The sequence below is a fragment of the Lepisosteus oculatus genome, chromosome 1 (genome assembly GCF_040954835.1).
Source record: "Lepisosteus oculatus isolate fLepOcu1 chromosome 1, fLepOcu1.hap2, whole genome shotgun sequence".
Taxonomy (NCBI): domain Eukaryota; kingdom Metazoa; phylum Chordata; class Actinopteri; order Semionotiformes; family Lepisosteidae; genus Lepisosteus; species Lepisosteus oculatus.
The window spans coordinates 11942103-11958327 of record NC_090696.1 but is presented as its reverse complement, the minus strand read 5'-3'; the positions used below and the strand labels follow the sequence as shown (position 1 = coordinate 11958327).

Here is a 16225-nt window from a genome sequence, read left to right as displayed (position 1 = left end):
AACGTTTCGGCTGTGGAGCCTTCTTCAGGTGTGCACCTGAAGAAGGCTCCACAGCCGAAACGTTGTGTTCTCTTTCTTCTTCTTTTTTTCAGCATGGAATAAACCTATTACTTGTTCCTTTGCAGCCTACGCATGCTGACGCAGCTACCCACCTGAATTGAAATATATTTACTGATATTTCCAAAGAAGAAAAAAATAGAACAAATAAAAAATATATAAGATACACAACTTTGTTATGTATACAGGTTGCACAAAACTGAGGCCAATGCTTAAAGAATTTCTCCAGTATCCCAATTGTGTTTTGCTGCATTGAGGCTGTCCTGCAAACATTTTTACTCTATGTGCAAGACTAGTTTCAGTATACAGTACTTGAATTGGTCATACTGGACCAGCATTTATGGAAAAGGCATTCCCTACTAAATCAGCTGCATTATTGCCAATTCCCCTAATAGAAACACGTGTTATAGCAGAAATGACTGTAGGTTTCAACTAACTGTTTTAATTTCACCTTTTTCTGTTGAGGTGCAGTAAAAGGGCACTACATCTTGAATCTGTGATATCAAAGCAAGTTCAGTAAATACATTGGCAACTCCTTTTCCCAAAACCATTATTTCCCATTAAAGGACTGACTGAGGTGAGAAACTTACATGAAACCTAGCTGCCTGCAGACAACATCTGCATCCCTGTCAGTCCATCCATCATCACAAATTGTCCCCCACTGGCCATGGATGTAGATCTCCACACGTCCTTCCTTCTTGTTCTGTCCATCCATCAACCGGATAGGTAAACCTGCAACATGGTGGCAGTCATTGGAGAAACACCATTTGAAGACACAGTCAGAAACAGCTCTTTGACCATTACAGAACTGAAATAAGATAAGATTTTATTGTCCCCTGAGGGAATTTTTTTTGTGGACACCCAGCACTCCTGTACATTTAAATAGAATGCATAAAAAAGAAGAAAAGAAAAACATTGCACATTATTCTATAACAAAAAATAAGAAAAACATTGCACATCACTCTATTGCACATGTACAGTATAACACATCACAAAACATGTTGCACTCAAGTGGGTTGTAAGAGTCAAAATTGTGTTTATCCTTGACATTTGCATTGACAGCTTTAATGGATAGTGGAACAAAGACATTTTTGTATCTGTTTGACTTACATTTGGGAACCCTAAAACGTTTGCCAGAAGGAAGAAGTTAATATTTAGAGTTGAGGATGTGGGAAGGATCTAATATAATTTTTCCTGTTTTTATGATTATGGATTTTTCAAAGACCATCTACAGGGAGGGATGCCGTTTCACTCCCATGACCTTCAAAGCTGTCTGGATGAGGCAGGTAATTTGCGATTTTAAATGAACTGATAGATTACCAAACCACACTGAAATACCATATCTGACAATGCTCTCGATTACAGCACGGTAAAAGAGTAGCATTACTTCCTGTCGAACCCCAAACACTAGTCTTTGCAGGAAATACAAGCGCTGCTGAACTCTGGAGCAAACACTCTCAATATGAGTAGTCCAGCATAGGTTACTGTCTACTGTATGTGTACACCTAAGTGCTTATAAGAATCAACCTGAATGATAACTTTGTTGTGGATTATTACCTGTGGGTGATTACCAACTACTCTGGGACCATTTCCAGTGTAAATATCTTATTACACACCTCCAAGAAGGCAGCATCCTTCTTCAAAAACAGTTCAAAAAGGTGATGATGTCTTTGCAATGACTGACTTACTGTATGTCAGTGTGACTGACTAATTCTTTATATAACTCGTCTATGATGAAATTACTTTGATAAGAAAAATGGCAAAGTAATAAAAGTGATGCATAATACTATGATGCATAATACTATGCATCTCCTAGTACAGGTATAGAATGATTGATAAGAATGCAGAATGATAAGAATTGCAGAATGACTGATAAGATTACAATTGATTAGAGCGATATCAGCAACAAGAATAAAAGCAGTGAAGTCCCATTATGATACAGTGCCTTTACAAAAAAAAGAGATCTGTATTACAGGCATTTTCAGTATTAAATTAAAACATGGCAAAATGATTTCGGTTGCAAAATGATTTTAATAGTACCAGAGTTGATCAATACTCTACATTTCAAGGCCCTGCAAATGGATTTAAGACATGTTTTACATAAATGTACTGGAAGCTCCAGCAAGTACTGTAATCCCAATCAGCATTTCAGGAATGTGAGCCCTATTTCTTATTCTACCTATGATAAAAATCATGCTATTTATGTGCAATGAAAAGGTACATCTGGACAAAACAGAAATATAGCTGTTTGTCAAATGTTTGTTTTTTTGTTTGTCCCTACAAAAAACCCACGAAACACAAAAATAGGAAAGACAGCCTACTCTTTTATTTGATGGTGTTTTAACACTTCTGACAAATGTCAGAATTAGATAACAACAACTCTCCTACATATATCCTTCCCAAAGCCTTAGTCCTAAACTGTCATGTGAAATCATTCTGTAGTACAGAGGCAGATCCCTTGAGCTCCTCTGGCATTTGAAACTTTGAAAAGCTTTTGATGAAAATGTCAACAGGACAACAGAATATAACTTGGAAGAAATGTTGCTAAGTGTTACCTTACAGTAGAACATGTGAGTGTACTTAGTCATCTTAACACTTAGGAGCCACTCAGGTTACATTTTGAGGTAGTTCAGATGTTAACACACACAGTAGGCTTGCATGCTAACGAAGCAAAGGCAACATCTTTTCTTCTTCCTATTGACAGATCTGTCCATGATGTGGTATTAAATACTTTAATAAGATTAGAATACACATGCCTTTTTAAATCTTAAGTGACTAAGGATCAAGGAACATTACAGAGAAAACTTATTTGGGCTTGCTGGTTGTGTCCGGCACAGTCACATTCTTTTTAAAGGTTAATCTCTTCTAATATTAAAAAAACTTTGACTTTATTATTTAATGCCCTACAGTCAGCAGGCAATGATGAAACATGTTTTAAATCACAAAGGCTAAATATATATAGCATGATCTACAAGAATTTTAAAATAATTTCTTCAAGCAAAGCTTGAAATCAAAAGTTCAGTGCTTATAGTCTATTTAATATATAGGATATAATGAAACTGACTTAAATTAGACTAATTTGTGTTTAAATGCCCAAGTTGTAAAACACATCATGTTAGAAAACAATCTAGTTTGATTTATATGAGTGATGTGCAGTGTAGGTTTTATAGAGTTATAGTGTCTGTTACAGTTCTGACTTATAAATTAAATCATATTTCACAATCCTAGGCTGGTTTTCTTTTTCTTTGGATTGTTTATGTTTTGTTGGAATGTTTAAAGTATTTGTTTTTCCATTTTGTCAATAGTATTTATTTTACGATTACAACCAATAGTTGATACAACTCCAACATGAATAATTTCTGATAAAATAATTCCTGTACTTTTAATGCATAAAAAGAGTAAGTGAATTCTACTTTAGATTTATCTATACTGTCATTATCTACTTACGGTACACCAGTTTTACTAATGTTCATCATACAATTGCACATTTTTCCCACCTGGAAACATTCATGTCCCACCTTTGAAAATCAGAAATCAGAAAATTCATCACATTTTTTTCTGTCTTTCCTGAATAATGGTCAAGAAATGAATTTTGCTGAAAGGGAAATTCCTGAGTAGATATGAATACCACAGTTTAAGGAGAGTCTGTTTTGACTGGTTTCTTGGCAAAACGTTAAATAGATTAAAATGAAAAAATGAAAATGGCATTTTATCTGTGTTGTTGATACAATTAAAAAACAGCAGTTTTAACAGACCTACAGTATAAGGTACCTTTGTTTTAAAATGCTTTATATATCATGGTAGTATGCAGCTTAACTAAACCATGCATAATAATACAATCATTTGTAAGTTTAATATAGTTTTAACATTCATTTTAATAAAAATTGGACTATTGCTTTCCTTTCCTGTTAAGTGGAAAAACTAAAAGACTTCTGCTAAGGAAATGCCACCTTATTAACATATTTAACCCTATGCTACCCCTATAATTAACATACCTTGAAACCTTCCTGATAATAAGATAGCTAAGAAAGGTGTGACCTGTGAGGCCAAGAAGTACAGCACAGCACTCACTTTCTGGAATGCCATGGAAACCGCGCTCAGGACTGCAGGTGACAGACACATCTTCTTGGTGGGTGCAGTCGTGTTTCCTCCACTCTCTTCTGCTGCATAGTGACAGGGACAACTCCCTCCCAGAGCAGCTCACATCGTCGAAGAAGATCGGTCCCGAGCCCGCTCCATAGCGGTACTGTACGGCAGCTTCATCATACCTTAGTACGCATTTTTAACAATTAGGCCAAGGATTTGTTATCAGATCAATGTCCTACTTTCTGTAATAAATTATTTTTCCATAGGGAATAATTAATGTTATTCACAGGAAACAGAAGCCTAAAGTTATAATATACAGTAGGTACTTCTATAAGTCACCTATAATTTAATAATTTTAATAGGGAAATGTATAAAGTTCAAAAGGACCCAAACATACACATTGTCCAGATTCTTCCACTAATTAATACTCACAATTTGCCTGAGCTCGAACAGTTCTGTAAGAAGGAATGGGCAAACACTGCCAAATCTAGGTGAGCAACATTGGTGTGGACCTGCCCAGACAAAACTATGACTGTAATTCAAGCAAAAGGTGCTTCCACTAAGTACTAACGTAGGGGTGTGCACAGGTATCCAACCCGTTTTTCTAGATTTTCATTTGTAATTACTTTTCAGAATGGCTGAACATTTGTTTTTCACTTGCTGGCCATGTGTTACAATCTCTACATAAATAAAAAATAAGTGTACATAAAGGTAAAATAAATGATGATTTCACATGTCTTGATTTCAGGCTGTTAGGCCACAAAATACTGTGGAAAAGGTGTGTAGAAATTCTATAGGCACTGTATAGTTCTCTGATACGCATCCCCTCATCATGTGAGATTAAAATTAATATATAAATGGAAGGTACAATACGTTTATCCCATCACATAGAGATTGAATTAACTTGGCACTGTACCTAAATCCCAGCTGTCTGCAGACCACCTGAATGTTAGATTCTGTCCAGCCATCATCACACACTGTTCCCCATTGTCCCTTATAGAAAACTTCCAAGCGGCCCTCAAAACTGCCTGGTCCACCCACCAAACGTAAAGAGCCATCTGTTGATCAAATTATAACAGAAACAGTTAAGGTACTGAATAATGCAAGAGCTGCATAATACAGTATGAAACGGGGAACAGCGTTGTTCAACATACAGTAGAAAACAAGACTGAATTAGAGGCTAAAGTACAGTATGACCTCTTTAATTCATCAAAATAAAATTGAACAGTTTGAAAACTAAGTGATATATATAAGTAAGTATATAATACATAGATTCTTTCACTATGTACATAAATGTCTGTTAGTAACAGTGTTACATTTGTTTGGTGCCTACTGGTATTTCTTATATGAAACCACAGTTTAACAGTGATTGCCTCATAAAATAAAACAAGGGATACATTCTGAAAATTCAAACAATAGTCACATTCATTTGAATTCCTTCACTAATACAAAAATATAGGAAAAAATAAATAAAAGTAATAGGTGAAAATTAATATCTGAAATGACTTAATGTTGCTTACACAGAAGATATGTGGCAGCGCATTTACATAAAAATCATCAGTGGCCATTGTGGCTTTGGAAAAATGTTTGTGGTTACCCTGAGAACTATATTTACAGCAAATGTTAGACTACTCAGAACAGCATTTCAGTACACACAAGATGCCCTATATTCAGAACACTTAGGTGCCTAAATCATCATAGAAAGCAAATGGAATTCAAATTCTTAGACCTTCATATTTGCCACTTTACATTATTATGAACTGAAATGGAAAATCTTAGAAGGTAAACACTATTAATTTAGGGGTGTTTGAAAGATGGAGAAGAACACAACATAATTTTATACACATTTTTTCTTTCAATATTTCCTCATGATTTTCAAGCTTATGAGAGATACCACTTAAATTTATTAATATCAGCATATTCCCAGTTTTTTATCAAAAGACTCAGCTTTAGCAAAATTAAAAGTCTTACCATAACAACATTTTTTTTAATTTAGCTCTCCAGCGCACTAAGTGAGTGTTCCTCTCACATGCTTACATTTGCTCCCTATTCCTTTTACTAAAATATTGAAGTATTTCAGAAAGCAGTCCTACCATAACAATTTTAGAGGGGTATTTTTAAAATAAAGGTTGTTTCAGTTAATAAGAATAGATCTAAATGTATATTGCAAAGCTGTTTACTTTCATATTTTCAGGGAAATGTAATTATAATTGTATTTTTCTAATTCGTTCAAAGAAAAGAAGAGGCAGTCTCAGGATCCTGTCCTTGTGTGATACCTGTGAGAGGTGTACATGAGACCCCTGCGTCCTCCTTGTGTTCACAGTTGTGCTCTCCCCACAGACTCTTGAAGCACTGCTCAATAGACAGCTCATTCCCTGTGCACTGCACCTCATCAAGCCACACCTGACCAGACCCTTGTCCAAAATAGGCCTGGCTCCATGCCTTGGCAGTTCCCCTGTGGAGACACAACAGAGAGCCAACATATCCCATGTAACATACCGTGTTCACTGTGAATCTTGAAACATTTCAGGAATATGTGTATGTATTTTTTTTGGAAGGACTCCGCTGTACTGTAGCTTGCATACAAACAAATCCCTCTGGGTTGAGATACTGCGGTATAAATAAGAAATCTGGAAGAACTCATTTAACATATGATACATGATGAAACACATGACAAGGACAGAAAGTGAAAATCAAGTTATTTTAAATAATTCAACATTTCTTCTATGAGGAATCCACATAATTTTGTTTTACAAAATGCACACATCAAAAGCTATGTTTATTTTTGCAAGCATAGAACTTGAGGATGCAAACTATGTCTTAGCTCAAACATTATCTGGCTTCATAAAATAATTTAATAAATAAATTAATAAATGTTTCTGTTTTACAACTGTTACATATTTGAGCTAATTGTATAAAAAACAGGATAATGTTTGTTCCCAGTTACAGTATCTGTTTTCACAATTATTGGGGAACCTACAGTATATCCTGCCTTGTGCTAAGGACGTTTCTAAAGAAAATGAGATCTTATTTTAGAACATTTTGAAAATCATTGGCATACTGTATGTATTATATTCAGTTTACTAAGCAAAAGAAACATCAACATGGTTGATCAACAGGAGCTTGTGTGGCATGTGTGATCACCTATGGAGCAAAGCAAGCTGTACATCTGCGCTGCAAGATTTATATCAAGTTGCAGATGGTATCTCATTCCTTTTTCTATTGTAAAGAATGCACTGTGTGTGCCTATTCACTGGTCTCTGAGCCACATGTCATCTCAACTCATCCACAAATGTTCTCTGGGGCACAAATCTGGGGACTAGAGCATCCTCAGCAGGCGTAACTCATACACTCATCTTGTCAAAAATCCATGGCTACACTACTCAAGCACGATAAAGACATGTGTTGTCCTGCTGGAATGTTACCATGTTACGATATGCCTGTTGGAACAGCAGCAGGTGAAGCCCAGAGGTGAATTAATGTAGTGGCATAGAGTCAGATTCTGACAGAATTCAAGTGGAGATCTATCACTACAAGTGTAGTTGCATTTGGCTAGAACATTAGAAATCTGCTAGCTGTGAATACTCCCGACACAGAGCAAGAATATTCTGACTTAGGCCAGCTGCTAACTTACTCAAGGCTTACTTAAGGTGTGGTTGTCCTGAAAAGTCATAGATTTGTTCATTTCTCTTTTACTTTCTTGCTCTTGATATCTTGATATTTTTACCAGCTTGATATTCAACAGGTTAAATTAAATCATCAGTGCCCATTTAGCTTGCTTACTAATGAGACTGTTTATAGTACTTATGCAACAGTCTAATTAATTTGTGTGTTTTACAGTCATCCATGAGTTGTCAATTAGTCCAAATGACACCAAAACCTTGATATGTATAAGTAGATTGCTAAGTCCTTTTACTGTGTAGATTATTGTCTCGCACTGTACTATACTGAACAAAAAATTATATAATCGCAGAGCTCTGCTTTAACTGCCAGTGATAATTAAGACTTATGTAAAAACTGTGTTTAAGTACATCGGCTTTATGTTTAAAAATGTGTTTTCTTACAATTATTACTTCTCTTGATGTGAGTTCCAGTTAAATTACTACTGGTTAAACAAGCATGCATAATTTGAGGGCTGAGCATATGAGGAAGGAAAGAATTTTGAAAGGCTGACCTACAAGCCTATATCTGCAATATCATCAGTTTTAGAAGGACATGTGTTTTAGCAGTTTTGTCTAAACCACTGTGTAAGCATTTTAAAGTTACCATGTAGGAACAATGGCCTGGATTCATAATATGACTCCAAGTGTCCAAGAGTTTCTTTTTATTGCCTTTTCATGAAACAGTGCATTGTCTTGCAGAAGCACATGGGCAAAATACTTCACATTTTATACTGATGTGGATGGTCGTTTTTGTTTTTACAGTATCTTCCTTGATTCAGCTTACTTTTTTCATTTTAACCGAAAATGCATAATGAAGTAAAATCAATATTTTTCAATAAAATTGTGGAATCATTTTAATTTGAACACTAATTACATCAAATTATAATAATTATTAGATGTATTATAATAATTATAATTATAATATTGCTTCATATAATTATATGGGCATATGGGTGTGAATTATCCATCAGTTTATTAACTGCTTTATCCTATACAGGGTCACAATGGGCAAAAGACAGGAACAAGATGGGATGTAGCCTGGACTGGGTGCCAGTCCTTCGCAGTAGGTGTGCTCAGTCTGTACATATTTCCACATAAACCCACCATCCAGTATCACACCCATCTGTAGTATTTTAATATCAGATTGAAAGGGATAAACAAGGAAAGTGTACTGTTTATCTAAACATATTCAAGACACTGTAGAGAGAATTTGGGTCTGATACGGAAATAGAAACTGAATCAAACAAATTCTTAGGACTAGCTTAACAATTCAGTTTACAACCTGCATATGTGAAGTACAGTAGTCTGTGCTTCCGAAGAATAAAATTTCTTAAAAGTAGCAGCTATAGTATTGTTTAAGGAAGTCAGTATTCATAAATAAATTTTAACTTTTATTTTGTTATCTGTATGATATTAACTCATCAAAGAAACAAATAAGGACTCGTTTAATATTTCAATTTCTCCAGCTTTAACAGATCTAAATGTAATTTATTTTAAATGTTATATATTTTAAATGATATAATTCTAAAAATATATTTAGATAGTCTACATCTCTGCTTCATACACAAAAACATTTGTAATGCATTTGCCCTGACAGTGTCTGCTTTTTTCTAGATACAAAAGGCTCCACTAAATAAATGTGTAAATTCGCTTTAAGTACTCCATAAAGACATAAAGATGTATATTTGACTTTCAGAATCAATAAACAAGATTAAAGCCTAATAGGTAGGATTCTGTGAAGAGACCTTCATCTTGTGTTTTCAAAAATCTGTTTAAAAACAATCAAGATTAAATGATAAATCTGCGTGTGTCAATATAATTATGGTATACTATCTTTAAACCTTATTACATGTAGCAATTCACAGCACACAAAGTGCTCCATGTAACTGGATGATGTTCCTATCATCATCATCATCATCATCATCATCATCATCATCATAATAATAATAATAATAGTAATTGTAATTTTAATGAAAACTACAATATACAGCTGTGTTTCCTATAAAATTACCTACACTAAAGAAAAATCAAAGTCTATCACACACTGTATTGTCTTTAAATTCCTCTTGACTGAACTGAGAAGAAACATTGACCTAAGGAGCAATGTTACAAGGCATCAGACAAAAACTGTAAAGCAAAGTAGATAAAAACTTTGAAAAATTCAGAACTACCTTGTATACTTTAATCTTATTAATAATTTTAGCCTTGCCCTCAGAGCAATTTACGGTGCATTTAGAATTTACTGTACAAAGTAAAAGAGTGTGCAAAATCATAACTTACCCCAGGCCTATTTGCCTGCAAACCACTTCAGCATCTGCATCATCCCACTGGTCATCACATACTGTGCCCCACTGACCAGAATGAAAGACTTCTACTCTGCCTTCATATTCTGAGCCTCCACCAACCAGACGAACTGGAACAAACACAGCCACTGGAGCAAAGATACATGGTTCAAATTTACTACTTCAGGCTCTATTGGGACTGGATGACTAATTTGATTAATAGGCTTTCCTTTTTTTCCTCTCTATAGTACCTAAATTAACACAAAAACAAGAATTGAATTTTCTTTCCAACATCCATAAAAGTTTTGGAACGTTTGGCTTAAACCCGTCAGCATTATTATACAAGAGACGTATATTTGACTTTCAGAATTAATAAACAAGATTAAAGCCTATTATATAGGATTCTGTGAAGAGACCTTTATCTTGTGTTTTTAAAAAGCTGTTTAAAAATAATCAAGATTCTACCGTATATGTGTGATAATATGTGTGATTTCTGTGTGAGCTACACTGGAATTATTTTAATATTTCATGATATAATGAGTTAAATTAGTACAATTTCTTTAATTAAATATTATAGTGTAGTGTTTTAGTAGCTCCCCAGAGTGTCAAACAATTACGCATATGAAGCGAAATTCAGACTGAAAGAATTTATTAAATCATAGCCTTGAAAACATCTTCCACCGTGCATTACAAATTATTGTAAAAATAATTGCTCCTCAATTTAATTGTTTGTATATGTTTCAGTTTTTAGCTTGTTTACACAGCTGTAAAAAATCAGAGGTTTTTTAGAATGTACATCTTGAAGATAAACTGTAAACTAATGAATGCCATATTTTTGTAATGTAAACATTTGTATTTAAATGTATCAATGTGTTTGGCAAAACCCTTATACACTTAAAGTTTAAATGTATTTCAATCATAATTGTAAAATGGATAAAGAACTTGTACAGTATGACTAATTTAGTGCCTATTCTCCATAAGAATACAACACAGAAAAAAGGAAAAACTACAAAGATTTCTAGCATTCCTAGATTAAACTAAATTCTCTGATGAAAAACATGAAATTCAGCTTTTTTCATCTTTTCTACATTTAAAATGAAACACTGAAATTATGTTTTCCCAGTCACTATTGTATGCAGAAATTAACAGTGACATAAATACATTTATTGAGTTAACACCACATTAAACACCCATATTATTGTGATGGTAAGTTCTAGGTATAGGACATTTAGAGTGGATCTTAGTTTATTGTAATAAAGTGAACAAAACCTGACAAATACAGGAACTTAAGCAGAAGCACACAGCTTTTGTGCAGAGATACATCCACCTTTATATTATATGCTTTCTGACTGCAGCATCAACACAGAGCCTTGCCAATCCTTTGTATAATACAAAAAGGGGTAAAAATGAGCACACAACATTTGAGCATTCTGTGTTTGCAAAAAAACTCCTACGAAAACCAGTAAACCCATCGGGACCAGGTAGGATACAGTGGGTTCAGGTTTAAGCTTTTGTAGATAATACTTACTGTACTAGCGTCACAAACAGCAAGTTCACAATGCCAAAGCGACTCCAGCACTTACATTAAAAATCAAAACAAATTAAATCATTTATATTCGGAAATAAATGCTTTTGTTCATTAATTGAAAAAGAAAAGTCTGTAAAGAGGTTCATTCCATGTTTTTCTTTTTTCTTGTGCAGCAAATGGATTTCTAGCATCCCCTCTGACTACACAGATTTTTTCACTGATATCGTAAATAGCTTTTGTTTACATGAAACTGGTTTCAGAAAGTTCTCTCAACATTCTCTCATCATCAGCATTCAAGGTTTTAGTGGGATTTGCAAGGATTTTTTGAGCACATTTTAATTCTAATTTGCTAAAAACACATATGCATGGGGATGAACTCCTAGAGACCACATACAGCAGGAGTGACAAATACATTTAAATTGTCGTTAAAATTCCAATGTAATAACTTTTATACGTTTTTACATGTAATACGTTTTGTGAACGGGTGTAATTCAACACAGGCCTCTGGAGTCTAGACAGTTATTTACAACAGTACTACTTGTGGCAGGAAGCAAGACATGTGTCAATACACCAAAACAAAATAAGGAAAAAATATGCAATATTTTAAAACACAGCAGCTGTTTTGTTCTTTATTTAGTGGAGTATTGCAAGCCTGTTCCTTTTAAAATACACTGGTACTGTACCTCCACAATTAATTAGCTCAAAAGCATGTTTCATTCTATTTTCAGAAAGAAAAATGACAAAACTATGGTACATATAACAATTACAAGCAGATTTCATTTTCTAACAATATTTTATGATGTTCTAATTGATTCAGATTGTCATTATCTTTTGGAGGGGAAGAGATTCATTCACTCTCATGGCAAAGAGAAAATAACTACTGCATGAGGACTCACTTACAGTAAAGGCCTTTTAATAACCATATGCCATATAAACAATGAATAAACGTAAATAAACTGCATCCTGTCTTTGACATGAATAGAAAGAAGGGAGAATTTCTTACCTTCCTGTGGGGTGCATGTGACAGCAGCAACTTGCCTGTTAGCACACTCCCCCCCATTCCACACTGTCCTCTGGCACTGTAGCAGGTCCTCTTCTTCCCCATGACAGTGCACTGTATGCCAATGTACTGGCAACAAGGTCTGCCTGGACAGGGGGCTCTGTCTAGCCCTGCCCTTATACCTGAAAAACAAGTCCAAAGCCAGAGGGATCAAAGCTTTAAATATAACAACTTCCTCCCTGGTTGAGTCCCCGGTGTGACACCTCTAGGCTGACAAACTTGTTTAATAAATCAATCCTAGTCCACAAAGATTAAAAATTACAAAATGAAAGACCTCACTATAAAAAAGTCATGCAGTTGAATGATTGATTGTTTAGCCAGGTCCATACTATTTATAATAAGTATTAGAAATAAATATTGTTATTTCCAACTGGTTTACTAATTTATATAAACGTAAGAGCACACGCAGTTCGTGAATGTAAATAGACACTGCGTTAATGTTCTGGTTTTTAATTCGAAATTCTGAAGCAAATATTCAGAAGGTTCTCGCTCAGTTTTACCAACCTTGTTTTTAGTAATATTGGACAGGCCTTGAAATTAATGCCTTAATCGTTTAACTTGTCTTTGCTATAGTCCTAGGCTTTACAGTTTGATATACTCCATTCATTTTATGCAATTATAACAGCACAGCAGGTTCAAACAATATGGTAGCCTTATCTGGACCACATTCCCTAGGAAGCTGTGAGTAATGAGCAGTAGCCCTCAATCACCTGACCAAGGAGCACTGGAACTGTGACTTTGGAGTAACTTTGGAATAGCTTAGAACACAGTCTCAGAGAGAGACTTGTATGAATGCTGTTAATAGCAAAATCCTAATAGTTAGCAACTGTGAAGAAGTTCATTTCCAGCTAAAAATAAATAGCTAGGCTTTTGATTTTTGTTTGTGTTTATTTGTGTTTATTGAAATTCCCTGTGGCTGAGTTTGTCTTATCCTGGGCCCACCTACTTTGAAGATCCCATTATGGCACACCCACCTAGTGTGTCACCATGTCTACTGTATGAAGTTTTCTAGTTTAAATTATATCCTTTCTGCAAAACTGATTACATGTGTAATACAATGAAAAGCTGCGTTAGAAAAGCAATGGAGCAACACTAACGTATAGTCAGATCATTTCGGATATGCCGAACATGCCAGTAAAAAATAAATGATAGTCGCTGGCTTTGATATGTTAAGGAAAGTGCTTCCCCGAGGAGATCAGTTGTTTTCTGAAGGACGGAATTAGGGATTGGGAGATCTGTTGCAATATAATATGATACCAAGGGACCTAAAAATTAGCACATCAACTGGGTTGGTCTCATTGATATCACGTCTGGAAAAAAAATGCTTGGAGTGCAAATACCTTTGTGTATGAAGCTACTTGGAATGCAGGGCTGTGGTACAAGAGACTAACAAAGGTTGTTTTGTGGATGAGTATAAAGTTAATGGGCAACATATGGCTGCTGGCATTTTCTTCTTTACTATCTAGGGAAATTAGAATTCAACCCTACCATCTGTTCAAAGATAAGAAAAAAAGAAAATAAATGTGGATAAAGACATAAAGTTAAAAACTAAAATTTTAGATCGAAAACCAATGTCTGACCTTCGGCTCGGATTAAAGCAATTTACTAAAATGCTATTTTTGTCACATGTCTGTCATATTGCAAATCTGAGACTTGCATCAAAATGAAATTAAAGGTAGAGGAAACTGAAACTTTTTTTTTTAATTGAGGCCATTACAACTTTAAAGGTAATGCCACTGAACATTACACCAGAATTAAATTATAACCCACAATAATTTCAGGTTAAATTAATGCCTTTTACTAAAAAATAGTTTAAATTTTGTTATATGAATTTTAAATAAAATCAATCTTTCATTTCATCTCCTTATGGAAATACATTATTTGGAAATAAATCATGAATGCTGATTTTTATCCAGACTTATAGATGTATAAAAAGAAACAAAGAAATTTCAGCACACCAGTATATCTCATCCAGTTGGACAAGATAGTTTCATGATATTGGTAAAATACACTGATGCACATGCTGGATGACTGAAGCAAATCCATCAGAGAAAGATGTTTCACTAATCCGGATTAGTAAGGAATCTGTTTCCATCTTTATCAAATTCCTTACCCATGTCCCAGCTGTCGACAGACTACAGCTGCATTCTCATCCCTCCAGTTATTACTGCAGATTGTTCCCCAGACTCCATTCAAGTATACTTCAACAGTACCATCCAGCTTGGATCTCCCACCTTGTAGCCTCACTGAACCTGGAACAAAATTAGACGGCATTTACCACTCATAAAACACAATAAATGGTGCTAGGAAATGTTCCGTTTTGTGCAGTATACTCCAGATTTAGACATATCACTACTGACACTGGAACAAAAACATCATAGGTTGGTCAGATCCATAATTGAGATAATGGTAGAGTGAGGAGCTGTGACAATGTGCTGTAGAGTACAGGTTTATTCTATACTGAAAATGTGAAAGAAAAGCCATGTTTGGGTTGTTAATATTTATTCATTTCCAAAAAGTAGATAAAATATATAGCATAAAAGAAATAACAATGATGTTGGCAGATTGTGTCGACCTCTGTTCCCATTTGAAACCACAAAAGGAAAGCATTATTAAGTAATTTATAAACATTATGATTAAAAATACAAAAAATAGGTAGGAAAAAACACAAATGCATCATACCACAAAATAAGAATCTATAAAAGGGCAACAGATTCGCACAAGAGGTACAGTATCCTGTATCTTGTCTGATTTGCATTCCACAGAAAACAGTGTAACCTGCTGCCCTTTATCACTGAACTACAACTTTCATCTTTCTACAACTGGTCAGGTGACAGCTGAAGAATCAGGAAGTGGAAGCTTTCAGTACCCGTTGGCTTTTGTTGTCTAAGCAGAACATAGCTTCTTATACACTGCAGCAGAGGGAAAACAGCAGCAGCAAAGAACTGTCCAAATTCCCTGTGGACATTATTTTGTGACATCAGGGTTTTGCTTTTATTGCCAGTTAGCAGTTTAATTGGCCAGTTATTCCTAGAAGGGACATTTCAGGGATAGTTTATTTCGAGCTTGGGAAGAGCTAGCTGTTGTTGGTTTTGTCTGGTTTCCTTACACTGTGAATAAAAAAGTGCTGCTATGTACAGGACTCCCATCTCTATATATCTCTAGACTCCTCATCTTAAGATACTCACTACCACACTGTGCCCCTGGCAGTGTCATGAATAATCATCAAAAATTGGCCTTTTTAAGGTTTGGAGTATTCAGGATTGTTCTAAGATTAAACCACGATCTCAGTGTAATATCAGCAAATTCTGAGGAGAATGTCAGGCTATCCTGGGTCACACAGTAACACAATTATCCTAAAACTACAAGTTGATTCCTGTATAAGAGAGGGCAGGAGAAATTTAATATGTTCGTCCAAGTCCAAGTCTGGACCTAAGCCTCTTGAAATGTTATGGCAGAACATCAGCTGTTCGTACAAAGAAACCCTCAATATCGACCTCTTAAGCTGTTCTGTATGGAAGAATAGGCCACAATACAATACGAAAAAACC

The 16225-nt window shown here is 34.9% G+C and overlaps 1 protein-coding gene across 3 annotated transcripts in view; it reads right to left on the bottom strand.

Moving 5' to 3' along the window:
- The window catches only part of prss12 (serine protease 12), a 41445-nt gene that overhangs the window by 19953 nt on the left and 5267 nt on the right, over nt 1–16225 (bottom strand). For 2 of the 3 annotated variants that reach the window (XM_015343994.2, XM_006629210.3), the window contains exons 2-8: nt 14789–14927; nt 12619–12797; nt 10086–10236; nt 6420–6598; nt 5060–5201; nt 4129–4325; nt 648–789 (exon numbers count right to left, since the gene is read on the bottom strand). In XM_015343994.2, the coding sequence (XP_015199480.1) occupies nt 648–789; nt 4129–4325; nt 5060–5201; nt 6420–6598; nt 10086–10236; nt 12619–12797; nt 14789–14927 (1129 nt within the window). The remainder of the gene's footprint in view (nt 1–647; nt 790–4128; nt 4326–5059; nt 5202–6419; nt 6599–10085; nt 10237–12618; nt 12798–14788; nt 14928–16225) is intronic. The other variant, XM_015343995.2, reaches the window with a different exon arrangement.